The 17,098-nt window shown below is 39.3% G+C and overlaps 1 protein-coding gene across 1 annotated transcript in view; it reads left to right on the top strand.

Annotated features, from left to right (window-relative positions):
• Nucleotides 1–16,086, top strand: part of PLD5 (phospholipase D family member 5) — a 524,774-nt gene extending 508,688 nt beyond the window's left edge. Inside the window, exons 8-10 of the mRNA XM_055084222.1 lie at nt 3,940–4,108; nt 7,414–7,528; nt 15,231–16,086. Of these exons, the coding sequence (XP_054940197.1) occupies nt 3,940–4,108; nt 7,414–7,528; nt 15,231–15,478 (532 nt within the window). The 3' untranslated portion in view covers nt 15,479–16,086. The remainder of the gene's footprint in view (nt 1–3,939; nt 4,109–7,413; nt 7,529–15,230) is intronic.
• Nucleotides 16,087–17,098: the final 1,012 nt, after the last annotated feature.

Below are 17,098 nucleotides of genomic sequence, written 5' to 3' on the forward strand. Positions count from 1 at the left end.
ATGAAATTGAGTCATTTGTTGAGACGTGGATGGATCTAGAGACTGTCATACAGAGTGAAGTAAGTCAGAAAGAGAAAAACAGATATCGTATATTAACGCATGTATGTGGAACCTAGAAAAATGGTACAGGTGAACCCATTTGCAGGGCAGAAGTTGAGACACAGATGTAGAGAACAAACATATGGATACCAAGGGGAGAAAACCGCAGTGGGGTGGGGATGGTGGTGTGCTGAATTGGGCAATTGGCATTGACATATATACACTGATGTGTATAAAACTGATGACTAATAAGAACCTGCAGTATAAAACAAACAAACAAACAAAAAAAACAACTAATACTAAACTTTCTTTGGGTTATTTGTATGGAAATACGTTAATATAAATGTTTCAGACATTAATAAAATTTCTAAAAATCTTATATGTTCTGGTATAATGTATAAGTCATAATTCTAGTTATTACTTTAAAATGTATATCTCAGAAATAACTAAATTTCCTTGTCAATTGCATTATTATGAACTTTCATCAAATCTTTAACCATGGTCATTTTTAAGTCTTTTCTCATTTACAGACAGTTCTGGGTGTACTCTGATGCTTTTGCAAAAATGTTCCTATAAAAGGGTTTCATCTTCAAGGAATTCATGGAAAAGACTCTGACAAGTACAGGTTTCTGGTAACTGACTATACTGCTGAACTGAATGAATAAGCATTTTCAGAACTCTAATGGAAAACTGATGAATTCATAAAAGTGCTAACAAAAGATCAAGATAAAAAAAATTAATTACATGGGACTGAGTGAACTGATGAGGATGATTATAATTTTTGTGACTTTCTGTTTGAATAAAAAAAAAAATCCCACAAGGACTCAGAGGTAAAAAATATACAAAATTTTCACTGCAAAGTAAACGAGCTGTTACAGTGGAGGATTACTGGACTGAAAGTCAATATTATGACATAGTATGAGTGTGTTTCATGTTTGGTAATTGCAGTCATTGTTGCTTTTGTTGTGGTCATCCATTTACAATGCTTGGTGTTAGTTTATTTTTCTCTTGTAAAAATAAAATACAGTGTGTGTGTGTGAAGAAAAAAATGAAAGCAAAATGTGTACTAATTCACTTAGGAAGAACAAACTACATATAATGATTGGACTTGTTCAACAATAAAGAATGATATCTTGATATTTTATTTTCTTCACTTGATACCAGATAAACAATGTCTTTGCCAGCTCATGATGGTATAATATTGATATTGAGTATCACATACTATTAAAAAAAAAACCTTTTCATAAAAAAAATGACAAACAATAAATGCTGGAGAAGGTGTGGAGAAAAGGGAACCCTCTTGCACTGTTGGTGGGAATGTAAATTGATACAGCCACTGTGGAGAACAGTATGGAGGTTCCTTAAAGATGAACCGGATGGCAGGGCAGAAATAGAGACACAGATGTACAGGACAAACGTATGGACGCCAAGGGGGGAAAACCGCAGTGGGGTGGGGATGGTGGTGTGCTGAATTGGGCGATTGGGATTGACATGTATACAGTAATAGGTATAAAATAGATAACTAATAAGAACCTCCTGTATAAAAAAAATAAAATAAAAAGATTCAAAAAAATAAAAAATAAAAATGATTGCTAACAAAAGAAAAAGAAGTCAATAGAATCAATTTTAAAAAGAAAGTGTAAAAAATTAATAAACAGAAACCTCAATTAAATAGAGTTGAGAGACCAGAAGGAGAAGTTCTCACACCCTGCTAGGATAGCAGAGCCTAACAGGAAAAAGACAGATTCCTCTTCTTTCCTGGCAAGGACTCAGCCAATGAAAGGCCATGACACTTTGTTTACCATAGCCCTCCCAACTTCCTTTTCCCCTCTGTAAATGTGTTCTCCCTCCCTTGTCATGCATGTGTCTTGCCCATAATTGCAGATCCAGAATTGCAGTTCTATGCTGATTCCAAATAAACCCATCTTTGCTGGAAAAGTATCTGGCTGTCTGTTTGTTTCAGGTCAACAAAAGGAAACATCAACATAGCCACATGTAGCCTGGTTTAACAGTGAAGTAAGAATTGAATGATGTCCATTAGATTTGGCAGTTAAGATAATCACTGCTGACTTTGAGAAAATTTGCAGAAGATTCATGGGCTGGAGGCCAGGGTCAGTAGGCTGATAAGTGAATGGGGGGTGATGAAGTAGAGTCAGAGGTTCTAGATTCTACTATCAAGAAGTTTTGTTCAAAGAGGAAAGAGATTGTACACCAGCCACAGAGCAATGCAGAGTCAAAGGAGAGGTCTCTGAATGGGAGAGATTTATATTTTTTTCTCAAATGAAGAAGCCAGAGAGGGAGAAGTTGAAGGTATTTTCGGGTAGGAATGACTAATCAAATGCAATTGCAGGGGGTCAAGGGAACAGCTTGGGGAGAAGGGGGGGATGCCTTATCCTCTGAATTAGAGGGAAGGGGATAAGGATGTGTGTGGCTATCAGGGTAGAACATTGAGGAGGACCATGGCCAAGACCCCCAACTTTGTGAATGAAGGAAAAAACAAATTTCTCTAGAGTGGGGCAACATTTAGAATAATTACAAAAGGTACAAGAGGTAGAACTGACCCAACACAAGGATAGGGATTGGCAGATGGTATTGAGAGCCCTGAATGCATTTGTGTTTTCTCCAGTCTGCACAAGCTTGAGATGACTTTTTCCAGTTGTCCTCTGCTTTATAGCTATAGAAATACACCAAAGGTATTACAGCACTGATCTAGGATTTAGATTTTGCAAAGAGCTAAAGGAAGGGAGAGGGGCAACTCTCCTTCAGGTGATCAGAACTGATATTAGGCTTGTCAGGGAAAGGAGATAAGGAGGAACTGATGGACCAGGAAAAAGTAGAGGGACCTTGGATCTGGGGCCCACACAGGTGAAAAAGCAAGTACAAATAAGAGAGTAGAGGAACCTGAAGGACAGGAAGCTGGGATCAGATATAAAGAGGAGACCTTTGGAGGTGCAATTATTATGAAACTTATATATTTTGAATAATATATCATTAGTCCAAATAATGAATTGGTCCAGAATTAGGGGAAGATTTGTATGAATAAACAAAAGGTCTACAAATCACAGGGCTACAGAGAGATAGAGCAATTTGAGACTTGTCTTTAACGTGCGAAAGTTTATTGTTTTTTGGTTTTTTTTTTAACATGAGAACTAAGTTACAGTTCTGAAAGAAACATTGTGTTTTAGGGACTGGGGGCAGTGGCTGGCCCCACATCCTAAATCAAGTGGACAGCACAATCTGGTGGAAAATACACAGCAGGACTTTAAGAGAAGCTGTGGCCTTAGGGAAGAGTCTGGATTTAGTCAAAGTAAAAGGTTAGGAATTCAGGGCAAAGGCTAAGCCTATAGGGGAAACAGCCTGATGGAGGATTCTAGGGCCCCAGAGTAGTGGGGGTCTTGGTAAGAAGAGACAAAGACAGTTTGGAAATAAGAGTGTGGGAAAGCTAGGATAACTAGAGCAAAATCTCATTGGGGGTGACACTTACCAAAGAAGAGAGGTTTGAGAAGCATCTGGGGACAAAGGGGTGCTCAAGGATCCTAACTGGAATTCTGTTGGAAAGTTGATTCTCCTTGCACATATGAACTGAGACCCAGGTAGAGTTGGAGGTGTAGTGAGGGTGACATGTGGTGGTAGTCAGTATGTCTGTGCCCTCTTCCCACACAGCCTGAGGCCCTGGTGGTAGGAGACCTCATTTTAGGATGGAGAGGACCAGTAAAGCACCATTTCTCCATGTCCTAACCCAGGAGGCTGGCATTTTTTCAACATATCCTACAAGGTTATTTATATTACAGAAAAAAGTAATGATCAAGTTAATATCAATGTTCTCTATAGTCTAGAAAATGTATTTCCCCAAACTAACTAATTTTCTTTATTTTATCTGTATGGATATTATTTCTACAGGACTTACTGGCCAGACCTGGATGGGAAAATTAGAGAGGCGTTAGTTTTGCGAAGCGTTAAAGTTCGACTCCTTATCAGCTTCTGGAAGGAAACTGACCCCCTCACATTTAACTTTATTTCATCTCTTAAAGCTATTTGCACTGAAATAGCCAACTGCAGTTTGAAAGTTGTAAGTATTATATTGACTGAGTTATTAAATTAAAAGTTTATTTCCTTCATACATCTGTGAAAGCTGTAAGCACACACATACACATGAACTTCCAGTCAGAACCAGGACAACAATCTTTGATAGTGAAAAATACCTCAAAAGGTAGGTTAACTAATTTTTCAAAACAACCGTATCCCCCAAAAAAGGAGACTAGAACCCAAGTTTCCTGGTGCCAGCCTAACCCTCTTAATATATACTTTCAGTTGCATCCTCTCCATTTTGTTTGAACTTCCTCCTTCACCTACTATTTTTATTTGTGAGACTGTGACCAACACAGCATTGGAACATGCACCAGCACAGACTCCCCCAGCCCTAAAGCACCCCCAGCCTGGGTTTCTGTACTTGTTCCAGGTCCCTTAGGCTGCACCCTAATCCGTGTCTGTGTACGTTGAGGGAGGCAAGGTTGAGGATTCGTACTACCCTAAACGTGCTAACTCTCTAGCTCGCCTTTGAATCTCCTCTGGTCCTCACATGGAGCATCCTCTTCCTCCCCTCAGGGTTTTTGTACATGTGCTTTCCTCTCCTACAACAGTTACTTCCATGCATTACCTGACTAATGCCCACTATTCCTTTAGGTCTCAGCTTCCCCCAACCTCCGCTGCAGTCATTCAACAAATGTACACTGAGACCTGACTCTGCTCTGTGCCAGACCCTCTTCTAGGTGATAAAGTTGTGCTCCATGAAGCATTCAGGGACCCAGGATGACAGGGGCTCCACTGTCAACTTTGACACATGGCTTCCAAGATGGCCTTGAGCCTCAATATCCCAAGGCCAATCAGAAGAAGAGAGTGGAGGAGTGCACAAGAGGCATTTATGAGTTAGGCCTAGAGGTGATGAATATCCCTGTAGCCTTCATTCTCTGGAGGACAGTCCCTCCGTGCTCAGCAAGATCCCAGATATCAAAGCATCAGAATACAGAAAATAAAAAGACATGTTTAATACAAGCAGAGGCATGTATTAAATGCCTGGGGCCTATGACACATGATGCATTTGCCCCTATCTCTTCTCTCAACTTCCCCTCAGAACAATTCAGTGGTCTCCACCCACCCACTGTTTCCTGACCCTACAGCACACCTGCTACTAAGGCACTGTCAGTTGAAATCTGTGTCATGAAATATTAAGGGCTCTCATTGAAGTCTTACAAGAAATTACAAGGAAAGTAGAATCCATCATTTTAACCTCTACAGTATTTACTCAGCTTCATTTTTTCAAACACTCATGGTCACATTACTCAAATAAACCAAACATTAATAGTTCACTGTTGGACATTTTATAAAACAGAGACTCCAATCTTCATTTAAGCCAGGCCATGCATTTCTAAGCATCAAGATAAGCCTTGAGGAAAAGGAAGCTTATGGCCCCGACATCTAGATCACAGATGGATGAAAATCTTTTCCAAGAAGAGTGGGAGTTGGAATCTTGCATATAGCATGTCTTCAGGAGCCTGGGAGCACTGATAAAGCAGATAGCCTGGTAATCTCTGTCCTTAGAGGAGTAGGCACCTTCCCCCTGGCTTTGTGTGTTTGTATCCATGAGGAGGCTTGTGGGAAGAGACTGTACTCACCAAGTTTTCCTAGTTAACTGAAGTTTTTTTTAAAATAAATTAACAAGTCACTTTTGAAATGTCTTTGCTGTCACCTGCAACATGCTAGGCGTCTAATAGTATGTCAGTGAATACAATATGATTTCTGCTGTTGTCTTAGTCTCCCAGAAAAAGCTCTTTTCCCTCTTTAGGGTCATCTTCAACTTTCTAGAGGAAATGGGTTCTCAATAAAGCCTCAAGCTGTGATGCCATCACTGACTTAAATTAGGATGTATAATTTATTCTTTTTCAAATTTGTCTTGATTCTGCAATAATATCTTACTCAAAAGGAAATAGCAAGTGTGTAGACAGATATGGTGATAGAATGTCCAAACGAGATGACTGCTGGCTGTTATCAATATTCATGTGACCTCACAAGTGTAAAACTACGACTTAAGAGCATTCACAGGTTATTAAGTCCACTTGAAGAGTCCACAAAGGCTATATGTGAACCCATCAAACTTGACACAGATTTTTCAGAAGATAGGAACTGAGGAAATAAGGTGATCCAGTCTGCATTGCCTATAATCATGGTAATATAGCAATGGGAGAACATTCCTCTGGGATGTACAATAGACAATTCTTAGGTGATAGATTTTGGCCTGTGTACCATTGATCTCAAGGGTTCTACAAACAAAAAAAATCAGAATAGAATTTTCAGGGCTGGAAGGGACCTTAGTGATCGCTTGGTTTATCACTCCTTTCTCAACCTGGAGGGGAGAGAAAAACCAACTCTCATTATTTCCCCAAACCAAATTTGAACGCTTACAGTTTTAAAACTGTAAATGATATCTCCATATCTAGGTATCATCCTATTTTTCTCACTGCCTCTTCTTTCCTTCAATCACACAATTCTACAGATGTAAGACATTCTGGAAATATTCCATGCAGTTTTGAAAATGTTCCACGTTTTTCAGTGTGGAAGAGACCCGAGGTCTTCACCTTTGATCGTGTCTTCCTGTGAACTCAGTCACAGTTTAAGCCTCATCTGAGCACTTGCCAATTTCAGCAGATTCCTGAAGCCACTCCTGATGTCACCTACCTCTCTTAGCTCCCCCATTCCCATTCCAGGTGAACTGGAATGCTGCTTTTTGGATCACATTAAAGTTGAAATTCAGGATTAATGGTTTGAAGTTGTGATTTTTTTGAGTTGCTTATTAAAAGAGCTTGTAGACCTAGGTGTTTAGATGGAAACTATTTGTTCTTTTGGCAAAATCTTTTTTTGACCTTTGCAAATCCCCAATTAATTCAGCTAGTCATTGACATGGGCCTGCTGCTTCTTATAGTATATGCCACATGTGAGAATTCAGTTCATTGGCATGCTTGACAGAAAGCACCCTGAGGCATACTTAAAATGCCAGTGCACTCTGATGAATAAGACAATAAAAATTAACTTCTGGCCCTTTTTCTGTTAAAAGAATGAATTTTATGTTCATTTTATAGTTTAAAAGTGTTAATTATAGACCTAGGTGAGCATGATAATTTTCTCTCTTGTTGCCTATATGGATTTGAGAACAAAAATAGCTTCATCTATAAGAAGTAACAAGATTGTGGTTTTAATAACTCAATATGAGGTCTATTGTTGATACTTGAATAAGAAACCCTTTTGTGTTTGAACAAAACCAAAAATGTTTTCTATATTCACCTGCTTTATTTATTTATTTATTTATTTATTGTCTTACAGAAATTTTTTGATCTGGAAAGAGAGAATGCTTGTGTTACAAAAGAACAAAAGAATCACACCTTCCCTAGGTTAAATCGCAACAAGTACATGGTGACGGATGGCGCAGCTTATATTGGTAGGTGTCAGGGCTGTAAGGCTCCTTAGGGGATCATGCAGGTTAGTGGTGATCTAGCTGTACTCTTCTGTACCCCATGGTGAGGAAGCCCCTGCCAGTGAGTGGGGGGCCTTGAGGTCAGGAAACAGGAGGGTGAGGGCAAATAGCTCTTCAACCGAGCATCTCATCTGTGGCTTGGTTCATATGCTAGGAGACCATATGTGATGTCTTTTCGTAAATGTTTTAAAGAAATTCCATGGTCCATTTGTCTCATTTTATAGGTGAGGAGTTGGATGGCTCATGAAAGGCCAGTCCTGGCACTGGAATGAACCCAGTGCTCATTTCCTACCCACTGTACCACAGCCAGCCTGTCATGAGTAACGGAGAGGCAGACATCATTGAAATTTGATGCCCAAACAAACACTATCTGTGCAATAATCCTACCCCTGCCATTTTTAAAATATCTAACTTTGGACAATTTACTTAAGCTCTCTAAAAACCTCAGTTGTCTCATCTGTAAAATGGAGTTAATAATAGTTTCTACTTCATAGGGTGAAGTTTAATTGGAATAATATGTACAAAGCACCTTGCACAATTAAAGCTCCTAACACATAGATAATACTAGATTCATGTTAGCTATTATTATTAAGGCAATAAAGCTCCAGATACAGAAACAATATGTATTGGTATATTTTTTACTAACGGATTAAATCTATTCTACTTTCCCGTGGTGTGCTTGAGTCCAGAGTAACCCCTTTACTGGTACTGTCACAGGCAGAGTGGAAGTTATTATCTATAAAATGAAAGTGCATAGATCACAAAACAGCAGGATGGTTATTACACTGTACAAATGAAGTAGCAATCTCAAAGCAGAAAAGAAAAATGTGTCTGGGATGAAGGAATATGGAATCTGCAGTATTTTTCCAAATTCAGTGAGTAAAAAATATGCCATTTTAACTTTGTAAAGCACCTTATTATCTTATTTGATTCTCTTAGCAACATTGTCAATAGGGAAGGCAGCTTTAATCACCTGCAATTTAGAAATAAGGAGGGCTTCCCTGGTGGCGCAGTGGTTGAGAGTCCGCCTGCCGATGCAAGGGACACGGGTTCGAGCCCCGGTCCGGGAAGATCCCACATACCGCGGAGCGGCTGGACCCGTGAGCCACGGCCGCTGAGCCTGTGCGTCCGGAGCCTGTGCTCCTCAACGGGAGAGGCCACAACAGTGAGAGGCCCGCGTACCACAAAAAAAAAACAAACAAAAAAAAGAAATAAGGAAATTGGGCCATAAGATATGAAATGAATTAAACACTTACTACCTCCTGTCTCAGTGTGTTCTGTCTTTTCCCATTTCGAATAGTTGTGTGTCTTATTAGTAGAATAATAAGAATAATAGAATAGGGTATTGAAATTTTAAAAAATGTGTATCATTCCAGTTCTAGAATATGACAATATTATTTTATTCATGTTGTCCCTCTCAGTGACCCAAGAGGTGATCATTTAGATTTTCTCATGTTCATCAATGCATGGAGAATAGAATGAAATGAGCTTCTTTTTAAACAAGTGGCAAAAGCAAACTCAAAGTTGTTTAGTCAAAAATGGGAACTTTTGCTTCAATATTGGGAAACATAGGGATGGATTAAGTTTCGGGCACAGTGGGATTTAAGGACTCAAATCTGAATATTTTACCTGCAGGGTTTACTTAAAGTAAGTTGTTATGTGCACATTCAGCAGTGACATGTGCTTATATCCAAATGTTCTTTATAATGAATTAAGTAAGTGTATTGGAGTCAGGCAAACCTTTTTTTTATTTCCAGCACTGAAACTTACAAACTGGAAGATGGCAGAGTCACACAATCTCTCTGAGCCTCTGAGGACCCTCTGTTTCCTTATCTTTAAAATGGGGATAACAGAACCCATCCTTTGGTGGTGGTATAAGGATTAAATGAGATAATATATGAGAAGCTCCCAACACTGTCACTGATCTCTCTGCCAGATTCCTACTAAATATTGATTCCTGACTCTCCCTTCTTCTTTCCCTGTAATGCATTTTTTTAAATAGACTTTTAAAAAAAAAAACAGTTTTAAGTTCACAGCAAAACTGCAGAAGGCACTGGGATTTCCTATATACCCCCCAACCCCACATGTGCACAGCCTCCCACATTACCAACATCTTTCACCAGAGCGGTACATTTGTCACAACTGATGAACTTACATTGACACATGATTATCACCCAATGTCCTTTGTTTACATTAGGGTTCTCTCTTTGTGTTGTACATTCTGTGGATTTGGACAAATGTATAATGACATGTATCTGCTATTGTAGTATCACATAGAGTAGTTTCACTGCCCTAAAAATCCTCTGTGCTCCACCTATTTATCCCTCCCCCTACCCTGGCAACCACTGATTTCTTTTTTAACTAACTCCGCAGTGTTGTCTATTTCAAAATATATGGTTGGAATTACATAGTGTGTAGACTTTTACGATTGGCTTCTTTCACTTAGTAATATGCATTTAAGGTTCTTCCATGTCTTTTCATGGCTTGATAGCTCATTTCTTTTTAGTGCTTAATAATATTCCATCGTCTGGAATATTATTTATCGATTCACACTTTATCCATTCACCTATTGAAGGGCATCTTGGTTGCTCCAAGTTTTGACAATTATGAATAAAGCTGCTTTAAACATCCATGTGCATATTTTTGTGTGGACATAAGTTTTCAACTCCTCTGGGTAAATACCATGGAGCATGATTACTGAATCATATGGTAAGAGTAAGTTTAGTTTTATGAGAGACTGCAAAATTGTCTGCCAAAGTGGACGTACCATTTTGCATTCCCACCAACAATGAGTGAGCGTTCCTGTTGCTCCACATCCTCACCAACATTTGGTGTTGTCAGTGTTCTGAATTTTGGCCGTTCTAATAGCTGTGTATGACACACATCTCATTGTTTCAGTTTTCATTTCCCTTTGACATATGATGTGGAGCATCTTTTCATATGTGTATTTGCCATCTATCTTCTTAGGTGAGATGTCTATTAAGGCCTTTGGCCCATTTTTTAAACAGATTTTTAATTTTCTTACTGTTCATTTTTAAGAGTTCTTTGTATATTGTGGATAACAGTCTTTTATCAGCTATGTCTTTTGCAAATATTTTCTCCCAGCCTGTGGTTTATCTTTGCATTCTCTTTCATTCTCTTTCACAGAGCAGAAATTTTTAATTTTAATGAAGTCCAACTTATCAATTATTTCTTTCATGGATCATGCCTTTGGTGTTGTATCTAAAAAGTTATCACCCAAACCAAGGTCAGCCAGGTTTTCTCCTATGTTATCTTCTAGGAGTTTTGTAGTTGTGCATTTTACATTTAGGTATGATCACATTTTTTTTTTTTTTGTGGTATGCGGGCCTCCCTCTGCCGTGGCCTCTCCCGTCGCGGAGGACAGGCTCCGGACGCTCAGGCCCAGCCGCTCCGCGGCATGTGGGATCCTCCCAGACCGGGGCGTGAACCCGGGTCCCCTGCATCGGCAGGCGGACGTGCAACCGCTGCGCCACCAGGGAAGCCTGGTATGATCACATTTTGAGTTACATTTTGTGCCGGGGCGTGAACCCGGTTCCCCTGCATCGGCAGGCGGACGTGCAACCGCTGCGCCACCAGGGAAGCCTGGTATGATCACATTTTGAGTTACATTTTGTGAAGGGTGTAAGGTCTGTGTCTAGATTCTTTTTCTTTTCTTTTTTTTTGCATGTAGATGCCTAGTTCTTCTAGCATTGTTTGTTGAAAGGACTGTCTTTGCTCCATTGTATCGCCTTTGCTCCTTTGTCATGATCAGTTGACTATATTTATGTGGGTCTATTTCTGGGTTCTTTATTATAATACATTTTTAAATAAGTACATTTTACACATAGCATTTTAGCAAAACATTAGTTCCCTAGAGTGAAGCATAGTTCTAATATAAAAATACTTAAAGAGCATAAAGAGGGAAAATTCATTGATAATTTAAATAATTATCAGCATATTCTGGAAATCTCTTATGAAGTCACTCAGATACCTGCTGAGAATGCTGAATAAAGAAAAATCCACACTAGACCTTGCATGGAAATATAGTTCCATTAAATGTTCACAAGACTTACAGAAGAATCCTCAGACAGTATCATCTCTCTAATTTTGATTTGAGTACATTTGAGTCAAGCTTGGCAAAGTTGTCTGAAAGGTGGTTTGGTTGTTTATATATTATATCCAGTGAGTTCATTTACATCCTCATAGGGTGTTCCTGAGGGTAGCACTACAGCTCTCTTGGCATCTGGGGCCTAAATGTGCATTCTAGAAGCTGAAATGGCAGTCTCAAAAAGGGCTGGGTAAAACTGCTTCCCAATTGAAAAATGACTGAAGCATATACATGATTTTGAGGTTTAGCCCAGCCATCAGGAAATAAAGGTAGGAAAACAATCACTCTGGTGTAGGAATGCCCTGTAGTCCTGTGAAAGATGCCTAGGGCTATGATTCTTGAGAACAGACTAATTAAAACTTTTGAGAATCAATAAAGATTGAGGATCTTGGCTCCATCCATTGTATCAAAGGAAAAAAGCTGAATTTCACAGAATGAGACTTCATAATCTTGTCACTTCTCTCCCATCATCATTCCCTCTCTCCCTGCTTCCCCCAAAGGATATGTGTTTCCTTCAGAGAGTGAGGTCTGCAAATGAATGGAGCAGAGATCTCAGTGCGGCCTGATGCTCCAGCCCTGGGGGCTGATGAAGTCTAGGGTGAAGAGCATAATAGCACAAAGCGAGTAAACCTTTAAGTGTGGGCTTCGGAGTCAGACCTGGCTTTGAACCTCAACTGTGGGATTTTTTCACTTCCACCTTGGACAAATTACTTAACCTTTCTGAGCCTTAATTTCCTCATCAATACAGTGAAGTTAATATTGTCACCTCATTGGATTGCAGTGACTTTTGAATGAGATAATGTTATGATATCTCATAAAAAATTACTGCCCTTGGTCAAATGCCTTGCACTTAATCATAAGATGAGATTTTAGTGTCTTATCAAGAAGTCCTTGAAAAGTGTGCTGTCTTCTGTTTATGGAATGAATAGAAGGTGCCACCTACCAGCAGTTTCCAGAATAACTCTCAACCTGCAGTAACTACAAATCCTCTGTTTAGAGGTTCAAGCTGGTGTTCACCTGGCACTGAGCATTTGCACAAAGCCAGAGCCCCTGAGCATGGCCACGTGTCTGAGAGCACATGGTCGGGAACACAGCAACAGCAAAAGGAGTCTCTGTGCAGAGACTCTAACACAGTATTACAAACCATTTAGCAAGCAGTTTGCTAATTTATAGCAATAAAATTCAGTCAAAACTATGTCTATCATGAAGTCATTGACAGCATCACTGTAGTGTTTGTGTGGGTTGGGGTGAGATATAAAGAGAGAGAGAGGAGTTCCTTCTCTATGCTGATAATATTTGACTTAGAGAAATAAACTTAAGGAGTAAAATGAGGGGCAAGGGAACCACCTTCCAATATTCCAGGCAGTGCGATATGGAAAAGGGAGTTGATATGTGCGGGGGGGCTCCAGAGAGTAGAGAAGGGCCGAAGAATGAGAGCTATAAAGGAACAGATATTAGCTTTCTATACGGATGTCCCTTCTCCCAGCAGCTTCTCCCACAGGTGACTACAGGGCCTTGGGTCAAGGATGCCCAGGGACCATGATCTCAGCATCTTTCAGCAAATATTCCTGCAGGATGCCTGAGGAGCCACTGAGGGAGTGGAAAGTCAAGCTGTATACTTAAAAGCCTTCGATTCCCTTATGGAACCAGCCCTGAACCAAAGAGGATGGTGGTAATTTATTAGATAATTTTGTCAGTCTTGACATGGGTAAATTTTTATTAGAATGATTCTTCGTTTAGAGTATTGAAGATAGTTCATGGAGTCTAGCAGACCTGGGTTGACCATTGATTAACCATATGAAGCTGGGCAAATTTATTCACCTCTTTGAGCCTCACAGTCCTCTTCTGTCAAGTGAGCATAAATCCTACCAACCATATGAGATAATGTATACAAATAGAAAGCATAGTGCTTTGCTCATAGTAGGCACTTACTGATAGTGCATCTGCCCTCTACATTCCTTATGTCCCGACTTCATTCCTGACTCTTCCCCTTCACGCTCTAAGATCCTCATCAGATCTTTTTTGTGCATAAATATGTTATCTTCCCTGTGGAGTTAGTTTCCTAATTGATAAGTTTATGTGCCTTTCTTATTATTCAGTGAAATGCTCTCTTCCTGGCACATCTAGGCAGAGTTAGAAATTGCTTTCTCCTGCCCTCATGGCATAGTACACATACATCTCTTGTACTATCTCATATGCCTTGTATTTTACTTTTTGTGTTTTCCTCCTGGACTCCTGGAAGGCAGAGACTGTGTTTTAAGGTTTATATCATGGCCCCTAATATAGTACCTGGTAGACATTGTACACTCAGTAAATATGCGTAAATGAAGACAAAGAAAAGCAGAGAAATAAATGGTGCTCTACCCTCCTGAGAGTACCTTTGCTCTCCTACTGGAACTCTCTCCCCATTGGATACCAAAGACAAGAGATTCATCTGGGAGTTTTGGGTAGTCCAGTCCTTTTATCTACTCCCACTTTGAAAATGGACTACATGCAAGTCACATAGACATGATTATCCCATTCTGGGGTGAATCCCAGACTTACTACCTATTATGGGCCCCCCCCAAATTAGTATGTTGAAGTCCTAACCCCAGTACCTGAGAATATGACCTTATTTGGAGACAGGATCTTTACAGAGGAAATCAAGTTAAGGCGAGGTCATTAGGCTGGTTTCTCATCCAATTTGGTTGCTGTCCTTATAAAAAGGGGAAATTTGGACATAGAGATGTGTGTAGAGGGGAGATGATGTGAAGAGACACAAGGAGGAGATAGCCATCTATAAGCCAAGGAGAGAGGCCTGGCACAGATCCTGCTTGCACAGCCCTCAGAAGGAACCAAGCTGCCAACATCTTGATCTTAGACTTTTAGCCTCCAGAACTGTGAGAAAATACATTTCTGTTGTTTAAGTTCCCAGTCTGTTGTGCTTTGTGATGGCAGACCTAGCAAACTAATATACCATCTATACCACCAGTCACTCTGGGGAGACTGCGGTCACAGCAACTGCCCTGATTCCTAGGCTGAGAAGTCTGATCCTGGAACTGGGAATGACTTACCGCCCAAGCAAGGAGTGTTTTGTGTGTTTAGTTAAAAACTGGTTCTCCTTCTCTGGCTTCAGCTTTTTCTTCGATGTGAAAGCTTCTGAGCATTATAATTAGAATCTCTCATTTGTACGTATGGATTAGATGTTGTCTCTTTGAGAAGGTAGTAATTGTTCACAGAATTTTTAAGTGTATTCCTATACATTTTAAATGTTGCTGTATTTAGTGTGCCTTGTGAATGTCAATAAGAAATAACATTTACCAAAAAAGAACATCAGATTTCCTGTTTTGAGTTTCAAGCTGAGCAAAGCTGAAGAAAATGCCAAAATAATATGCAAATATTAATATGCCATATGTAAGCCTTCTTGGATTTCTTTTTATGAGCTGTCAACACAATTCAGTCTCCCTGTCACTATTCCTGGGTATTTTTTTTAATAGAATATGCTCTATATTTCTTTAAATGGAGAATATTCCCTGGTGGATCTTAACTCTTTATCATCATTTCCTTTGTCTTTTGCAGGAAATTTTGACTGGGTAGGGAATGATTTTACCCAGAATGCTGGCACAGGCCTTGTTATCAACCAAGCAGATGTGAGAAACAACACAAGCATCATTAAGCAACTTAAGGATGTATTTGAAAGGGACTGGTACTCGCCCTACGCCAGAACCTTGCAGCCCACCAAGCAGCCGAACTGCTCAAGCCTCTTCAAACTCAGACCCTCCTCAAATAAAACTGTCACCTACAACGCAAGTGGAAAGGACCCCTAGAGTGTATAGTCTGAATGAACAAACTTACAGGACACCTTATATTTCACATTTATACAAAAAAGACTTGAGGAGAGAAAAATAATTTAATATGTCTTTTTTAGGGAAAAAGCACACAAAAAATATTCTCTGAATGACATGTAATATCTTATCTAACAATATCTTAGCTGCGTGTACACTAAATTTAAGACTTTTGTATTTGTTACTTCTGACAGGGAATGTCATTTTGGCTTGGAAGTTAGTTTTTACGTTTGCATACAAATTTTAAGACTTTGATGCCTCTTCCTTTCTAGTTTTAGAACTTTTTCTGCTGACCACCTGGTCAGTTCTTAAGAAGCTTAGCATGTGGTAAGCTCTTTTATACCATTCTGAGAACTGCTGACTTAGAGAGGAGAGGGAGGATTTTGCCCAGGAGAAGAGACGGATAGAACCAAATATTTGTCCTTGAAAACCATTTCCAAGACCTATATAGTCATGTAAGCATGAACAGCTTACATTTCATGCCCATCTTCAACACAGTTGAAAAATACCCTTTTTGCCTCCTTCTGCATTTTTTCCAATACCATAGCTTTTATTTTCTATCACTTTCTCTTCTCACAAAATATTATATGGCACCCCTATATTCACCTAAACATTAGCTCCAAGTGCGATTGTATCTTTTATATGTATGAATTGTTCAGAATGGACGCAAAATGTAAAGAGCAGTCTTTAATTTTCACCTTTCAACTGCATTTTCCCTACCAAATTGATATTTTAATACCACAACCAACAATGTGTATCCTTTCTCTCAAACTCAGAAAAATTATGTAGCCACCTGCTAATATCCAGCAAGCTATTAAGTCTGCAATATAAGAATAAAGTAGTTTTTCACATTTTTGTTTAGTTTATGGTGTTTATAAGTGGATTTTAATTTCTTTAGAATCCTTATGCAGTTAAGAGTATGCCAGCAAGCATTTATAGAGCTATTTAATATACCTTCTGCTGTTTAATATACCAAATGCTTTTCAGAGAAATGCAATTTAAATACTGTGCTTAACATATTTTACTAAGAAACAAAAATATTGGATTATTGTTCTATGATGTCCTTGTGTGTTGTTGTTTTATATCTATACAATATATAACCCTATATTAATGGAGACTTGCTATACTAGAGAGAGGCGTGGCCTCTTCAGAACCCAGAGCAGGAGCCCTTCAGGACATCTAGTCTTAATGTTGCTCCTGACTCTCCCTGGCCTGGGAACAGAGTCCTGTACTTCTTGGCCTCAGGTTTCTACTGGTAATGTAGGGACAGTAATAATCACCTACCTCGAAAGATGTTGTCACAGTAGAAAATATTTATAACTTGTTTTGAAATCAAAAGAACCTATATAAATGCTAAACATTATGAAGCATAATCTTTTTCTTGAAATAATGTTTGTGGTATCCTGATATAATCAATAACAGGTTCACTCAGAGAACCCACAATGGAAAACAAATCCACAGCTTCCAGTTACAAATATGGGTGAACACAGCAAAGCAAAAGCCCTGCTGGAGATCTGGATTGTCATCATTTTGATGGAATATTTTGTCGGGTCACTTTGGCATAAATAACATCAAAACAAAACTAGACCGTTTGCTTGGGGT

The sequence above is a fragment of the Physeter macrocephalus genome, chromosome 4 (assembly GCF_002837175.3).
Source record: "Physeter macrocephalus isolate SW-GA chromosome 4, ASM283717v5, whole genome shotgun sequence".
In the NCBI taxonomy this organism is placed as follows: Eukaryota; Metazoa; Chordata; class Mammalia; order Artiodactyla; family Physeteridae; genus Physeter; species Physeter macrocephalus.